The 7,663-nt window shown below is 36.7% G+C and overlaps 1 protein-coding gene across 1 annotated transcript in view; it reads right to left on the minus strand.

The window, feature by feature from the left end:
- Nucleotides 1-2,985: 2,985 nt before the first annotated feature.
- The window catches only part of DCAF13 (DDB1 and CUL4 associated factor 13), a 35,375-nt gene continuing 30,697 nt past the window's right edge, over nucleotides 2,986-7,663 (minus strand). Inside the window, exons 9-11 of the mRNA XM_003782423.3 lie at nucleotides 5,641-5,776; nucleotides 4,021-4,184; nucleotides 2,986-3,172 (exon numbers count right to left, since the gene is read on the minus strand). Of these exons, the coding sequence (XP_003782471.1) occupies nucleotides 3,085-3,172; nucleotides 4,021-4,184; nucleotides 5,641-5,776 (388 nt within the window). The 3' untranslated portion in view covers nucleotides 2,986-3,084. The remainder of the gene's footprint in view (nucleotides 3,173-4,020; nucleotides 4,185-5,640; nucleotides 5,777-7,663) is intronic.

Genomic DNA, 7,663 nt, shown 5'->3' on the forward strand with positions numbered 1-7,663 from the left:
TACTATGATTGTTTTATTTTGGGGGTGCTATATAAATTGAGAATTTACTCGGTTAAGGTACAAACAGATTTTAAGCAAAACATGAGCAGAAAATACAGAAAGAGAGAATCTGAGTCAAGTGGTGAAAGAGGAAGATAAAAAAAGTAAATTTCTTCTCCACTTTGTAAATCACTTGAAAATTGGCCTTAGTAACTACAATGGGCTTTGCAGGGAAAGGCTGTGAGCTTTTCTGTTATGCTCACTCAGTGCCTGTAAAGCTCACATTGCTAGCTAATGAAACAGCTTTCCTACATGGTATCTCCTCACCTAATTATAAACTGCTCAAAATCTGCAGTGGAAGACAAAGAGGATGACGATTATCTCTTGTGGCCCTTTAGAGGAAAAGGCTATTGATCAAATGACTAACCTCTACCTTCTAAAAGGCATACATGGAGATCATGAAGAGGTGCTCCCCAAACCTGCAAGGTGAATTTGTGTGGTGCAAAGAGCACTTTGCTCAGAATGCCATCAAGAGAATGGCTGCAGGAAGCATGGTCCTAGCTGCTACCCCTCTGGATTCACCACTGCTTTCACTGCAAGGGGCCACAGCTGCTCCATGTCACTGAGCACAGTGAGTATATTACTGTTGGCCCATCCTTGTACAATGGCTTCAGGGCTCCCTATCAGCCTGGACCAAACTTTTCTAGAATTCCACTGAAGTCAGATTCTTCCTTCCTTTGCTCTGTTGTCACAGGTGTCAGCCCTACATACAGTAGTCTGAAGGATCTCCCTGCCTACTCCTACCTCCTCCCTTTTATCCTTCCTGATTCTCTCCAATAAATCTCTCACATCTACTGCCACTTAGGCCTCTGCTTCTTGAAGGACTCACACTGATATAGATGCTCATGGATCAGTATTTGCATAGTTTCTTTGAAACTATACCCAAACTAGCAGCAATGGGGGGGGGGGCAAAGGATAACTGGTTCACCTTTAAAAATCAAGTAATTTGATCATTAGAATTAAAAGATAGACTGCTGAGCTCTTAACAGTCTTAAGAAAAATATGATGGCATCATCTCACATTAGACTTCAGGAATTTACTTCCAATTCAAATTATGCTACCCCAAAATCCATTTTATTTTTCACTGAAAACACTTTTATTGGTCTTTTGGATAAAAGTGGGAATTTATTTGCCAGGAAGGATGACTTCTGCTGGAACCAGTGCCTGGCCTCCTCTTTGCTGATTCTGTATTTGGCCCCAATGCAGCCTGTCCTGTGCTTCTTGTCTGTAATGCTGAAACCTGGCCTACCCAGCACCACATAGAAGTCCAGGCTATAGATACCAATGTTTGGGTCTTATCTGATACCCAGATCAATGTGCTCCTGGATCCCCAAACCAACATTTCCAGTATCTGAGAAGTTATTTTTTCTTAATTGATACTCTTGCACCTTCAGACCTTTCTCCAGGGTTTCTTCTGCCTTGGCCCCTCTGTGCGGTGGACCACAATATTCTCATTTCTCCTGACGTCAAAGGATCTGACAGTGTATTTAGCTTTGGAAAATACGGGTGTCTGGCCTAAGAGCTTCTCCAACACCGGCTGCCTGGGTCAGTCTGTCTCTACTCTCCCCCACACAGATGTTGAGGCTTGTAGATACAAAGTTCCCACATAGGGTGTCCTTTTCACCTTGATCCTGCAACATGATGGGTTACAGGAAGTGAGCCCCAAATCCATTTTTTAAAAAATTCACCCAAGGCTGAGCACTGTGGCTCACGCCTATAATCCTAGCACTCTGGGAGGTAGAGGCGGGTGGATTCTCTGAGCTCAAGAGTTGAAAGACCAGCCTGGGCCAGAGAAAGACCTTGTCTCTAAAAATAACCAAACGTTGTGGTGTGCACCTATAGTCCCAACTACTTAGGAGGCTGAGGCAAGAGAATCATTTGAGCCCAAGAGTTTGAGGTTGCTGTGAGATATGACACCACAGCACTCTACTGAAGGTGACAAAGTGAGACTCCATTTTTTTTTTAAAAAAGGGGAAATAAATGTTACCAAAATAGTTGAAATCTCCTGTGTACTCTATCCTGACTCCATCCTCCTCCCACTCTCCAGATTTTAATCTTTATTGTTTCTAAGAATATATTTTTACTACAAATATTATATACAGTCAACCCTCTGTACCTGTACCTGTGGGTTCCTCGTTCATGGATTTAACCAAGGGTGGACCAAAAATATTTGGAAAAAGGAATTGTATCTATACTGAACACATACAGACTCTTTTGGTCATTATTCCCTAAACAATACAACTATTTACATGGCATGTACATTGTATTAGGTTATTATGTCTGACATGATTTAAAGTATATGAGAATATGTGCATCGCTTTGGCATTTATATCAAGAACTTTAGCATCCTTGGATTTTGGTGTCTATTGGAGGACCTGAAACCAATCACCCACGGAAACAGAGGATGACTATATTCTTCTTCTTTTTTTTTTTTTTTTTTGCAGTTTTTGGCCAGGGCCAGGTTTGAACCCATCACCTCTGGTTTATGGGGCTGGCGTCCTACTCCCTTGAGCCACAGGTGCCGCCCTGGATAACTATATTCTTAAACAACACATTCTTTTCTTTAGATTTTCACATCTCTTCTTTACTTAAAATATAAATAAAGCACTAGAAATAAATTCAATTAAATAAAGTTCTGACATAGTTCTTCTAAATGTTATCTGGAATCATAGAAAGAAACATTTTTGCAATCATTATCCAAATATGAAAGATACTACAAAAAATGTTTGGTCTTCAAATGTACAGTGTCTATAATAATAGATAAGACAGAAAGGATACCTGTAATTTCTAACAGGAAAACATAAATTAGTTGCAAATGTTGTATTCTTCAATGAAAGAAGAAAGCATAGTAAGGATAAAACATTCCTATCAACTAAGCTACCTTTCAGGATAATTTTTCCACATAGGTAAAATGAGCAACAATAAAGCTCTATACATCTAACTAAATGTTTGCAATAAAGCCAGACCTAGTACTTTTATTTAAAGAGTTATCAAAATCAAAAGTAACTGATAATTATGTATCAGGATTGTTAGGAATATCAAATATTATTTCACAACTGCCACTACGTGTTTCTTCTTCTCTGACACAACTGGTACAGATCCAGGTTTGCTGTGTTTAAGACGGTTCACTTCCCTAGAAATAAACAAAATATACAAAATATAAGCAAGTTTATGAGAAATCATCTTAACCAAAGAAAACTTTCTTAGAAAAATCAAAGCATTTTCTTTCACTGGGAAAAAAACCTATTGCAAAATACATTTTCACAATGAGACTAGGTAAAAAGTGGGTAGTAACTAGAAATCAAGTTTAATTACTTAATTTCTTCTTTTCTTAGTGTCCTTTAGCAACTTTAAAAACATACCACAGTTTTTATAAAAGTGATTCATATCTAGCCAAAGGCAGCAAAATAAGTCATTTTAACGCTAATTAAAGAAATTTTTTAAAAGACCTGTCTTAGCATTTCATGCAGAAAATTCAAGTGTTTCAAACAGAAGGATATGGTGGTGGGATACTCTGCTCTAAATTCAAAGTGTTAGATGTTGAATGTTATGATAAAGCATATTAGAAAAATTTTTACTGAAGAAATGGACACCACTGACATCCAAACGTCTTTGCATTCTTTAACTTGGAAAATGCATAGTATCTTTTTCCTCCAGCTACATCAGAAATCATTTTTTAAACATCATCTATTTACAACAATTTTTAAATATGAGCATAAGTGATAATTCATTATCATTGTTTGTCCTTTAAACATATTCTCAAAAATAGGGAACAGAAATTCTTAGTCTCAGGTGATCACTGTTTCCCCCTTTACTGGGAAATGTGGGGGGAAAAAAGCTCCCCTGGTGAAGTCTTCAAACAGATCTCTAATGTACTAGAGCACACAAATTACTCCTTTCAATGGCAGATTTTTGTTTGTTTGTTTGAGAAGGAAAGTCAGAAAAGCATACTGAGATAGAATCAAATGTCTCAAAACATACTTTCGTCGACGCGCTTCTTTCATGATGCGCTGTTCCTGAATCTGGCTGTAGATAGATTTTGGTAGGTGTCGATGACGAGCTATACGTTTTATATGGGGATGATGTCGAAATTTCTCCTTCAACTTCTGGTTATAATTCTTGGCTGCTTTCTCTCGTGATGTAAGCTGAAAATAGGCATTTTATCTTAACGAACAGTATATTGTTTTGCTTCAGTACAACAAAGCTGAAAGCACCTTTCCCCCGCCAAAACTAAATTTCCATGACATTCAAACAAAACTGCCAATGCAACTCTGCCCTGTATAAGATTCTATTAGTAACATTAGCTCTGTAAGCACCAAATTTCCTTTCAGGCATCACACCCACCATGCAGATTAGATGCCACCAAGTGGGAACTCAAGGAGGGGAGCTGTGTGGACCACTGAGTTGGACCTTCCCTAGGCATAAGTAACATACAGAAGCACCCGAAACAATCACTTAAATTTTGGGAAGATAAAAATGACCAATGAAACAGAAAATTTTGAAATGTATTAAAATCGACTGATTCCGTAAGAACTAGCCTTTGTCTAACAAATGTCAAGGATGTTACAGGAACATTTAATTATGAAACTAGGCATATGCAGTACTTAGCAATCATTAAACTTAAAACAGATCTGCCAGCTCGGCAACTGTAGCTAAGTGGCTAGGGCACCAGCCACATACACTGGAGCTGGTGGGTTTGAATCCAGCCCAGGCCTGCCAAACAACAATGAACTACAACCAAAAAATAGCCAGCCATTGTGGCGGGCGCCTGTAGTCCCAGCTACTTGGGAGGCGAGGCAACAGAATCACTTAAATCCAAGAGTTTGAGGTTGCTGTGAGCTGTGACACCATGGCACTTCACTCAAGGAAACATAATGAGACTCTGTCTCAAATAAAACAAAACAAAAACCAAACAGAACTGCCTTTAAATACTGCTTATTATACTTTGATTTTCCTACCAGGGTTAAATGAAAAATAATGCTCTTTGTTTCTTAAGCTTAATATCTGTTTCTGACATAAATACTTCTATGTGTTTTATATAAAATATGGGAGATTTAGAAAAACACAAAGAATAAAACCATAATCCCACATCCCAGAAGAGGCTAGACAATGATATTGGCTATATTTTCACTGAATCTGTTCCAGTTGGAAGCTCCCTGTACTTATTTTTTATTTAAGTATTCATTAAGTATTTCACTGTGTCTTTGATAATAAAAGACCTCATAGGGACCTGCGTCAGCCATTTGATCTACCTGATGACTATTCCTCCAACAGAAGGGATGAGCAAGTTCCAAGTCCTCGTTCCTACCTCTTCTGTCCCTTCCTCAAGGGAAATGAAGAACCAACAAGGCGAGATTATATTATCAAACATCTGAATTAACAAAGGTACTCTGGAGACATGAAACCAATTTGTTTCTTGACATGAAACAAATCATTATCAGACAGCCTTGTCTGTTTTGTTGCTAATTTATTTCTTTTTATCACATCTATGTCAGTTTGATCAAAATATCTAAAAGTACCTCAAATAAAATTTTAAAATATAATGATATCCAATAAAATTAGAAACTAGCTTTATGACAATGAATGAAAATGGGTTCTTACCACACCCAATTTTTCAGAAGCATTGGCTTTCCACAGACGAATGTTCATTTCATCAGATCCACACATAATATACTTGTTGTCAGAGGTCCATTTTACACAAATAACATGTTGCATTCTTTTTGTGTGGTAGACTTCCCTACAGAAGAGGAATTAAATTAAAACCCTCTGGATTTTGGTACAGATTTTCCTTAACTAACAACTGTCTATTTAAATTATCAGGATAGCATTTTTCAGTATCAGAGGGAAATTCAAATTCACTTCTGTGTATTTTTATTGAACCCACTAGCAAGGTTCTATGTTAAGAGCTGGGGAATTAAAATAAATTCCTGCCCTCAGTAAGAGAAATAAATATAAATGAACTAAGCAAAACCAGATGTATAAAAAAGTTCATAAAATAACTAAAAGCACAAAATGCAAATAAAATATAATGTTAAAACTGGAGCAGCTTTATGGAAATAAGAAATGGCTTGCTTTTAAGAAGCTCCCTTCCTCACCCCCAAATCAATTCAGGTCAATACACTAACCCCTTCATTTTACTGGAAAATAAAATAAACACAATAGTCTTCAAAGATTACATCCTGATAAGTTATTCCTAATGTCTGAATTTGTTTTGGTCAAACTGTTTAAAAAGCTTAATTAATTGAAGTGAAAGTAGATGACTTATATGTGTGAAAAGAAAGGGAAGGCACAGAAGTGTCTGATAAGTTGAGGTAAGAATCACTTAATAAATGGAGATGTCAAATATCATACCTATTGGAAAGGCTGTGAAACATGCTAAGTGAATTCACAGAAGATACTATATTGGGAAGTGTTAAGAAAAGCACTAAAAAGCAAGTGAAAGACAAGGTTAGAAAAATTAAGAAGATGAAACTTCTGGAGAAATAAATTTTTGCACCTGGATTAAAGGATTTAAAATATCTAAGCTGTCACGGGATTAGTGAAAATAGAAAAAAAATGCAGACTGCATGAGAGAAAGGAAACAGGCTCAAGAAACTATACACAGTAAAAGAAAACCAATACAAAGCTGACTAAAACATATATAATTCATATCTATAAAAACATCTTGGAAAGTACACTCACAAAACTAGTGTTTTACATTGTTCCTGACAAATATCCTTTAAACACTTAAAATAAACCATAAGATTTATTTTTTTGCAGTTTTTGGCCAGGGTCAGGTTTGAATCCACCACCTCTGGCATGAGGGGCTGGTGTCCTACTCCTTTGAGCCACAGGTGCTGCCCCATAAGATTTATTTTTAAAAGGAAGAGGATGATCAGAAAGAACATCCTATTAAAATGAAAACTAGAGGAAACAGATACTTTCTTCTCCTTATCAATGCTTCCCTTTAAAGACTCATTTCTTACAATATCCACATACTTAAGAGGCTCCTTTCCCCAAAACAATATAATGTAAAGATTAAATGTAAGGATTCCAGCCACGCTTCCTAACCCTGAAAAATAATCTTTTCCTGCAGTAGACCAGGCAAATCCAATTGATAGTTACTTAACCAACTTAGAATCCTCTTTAATGGTAAACTATGCAGTGTTCTAGATATGTTTGTGTTTGCGTATATGCTAAATTTCTAAAGTTCACTAAAAGTTATACTATAGGAAATAAATGCATTTTAAAAACTTAAATTCTTTATATGCACAGTCTTTCTCACATGCATGCTAATGATTTACTTGTTTGCTTAAATAAATATTGAATGAAACCATCATAGTAGCCTTTCAAATATTGATTTAATGGTAGTTTTAAAATGTAATCAAAATTTACTTTAAAAATACACTTTAACCCTTTTAACATTTTTCAAAGGAAAATATTCTAAAAATACAGATTATTCAAAGCATTGCCCAAGCATGGTGGGTTTTTTGGTAATTTTCTTTTTTTTTAAATTTCAGATTAGGCTCGGCGCCTGTGGCTCAAGCCGCTAAGGCGCCAGCCACATACACCTAAGGTGGCGGGTTCGAATCCCCAGCCCGGGCCCGCCAAACAACAATAATGGCTGCAACCAAAAAATGGCCAG

The sequence above is a fragment of the Otolemur garnettii genome, unplaced genomic scaffold, assembly GCF_000181295.1.
Source record: "Otolemur garnettii isolate 467f Iridium unplaced genomic scaffold, OtoGar3 scaffold00004, whole genome shotgun sequence".
Classification (NCBI taxonomy): domain Eukaryota; kingdom Metazoa; phylum Chordata; class Mammalia; order Primates; family Galagidae; genus Otolemur; species Otolemur garnettii.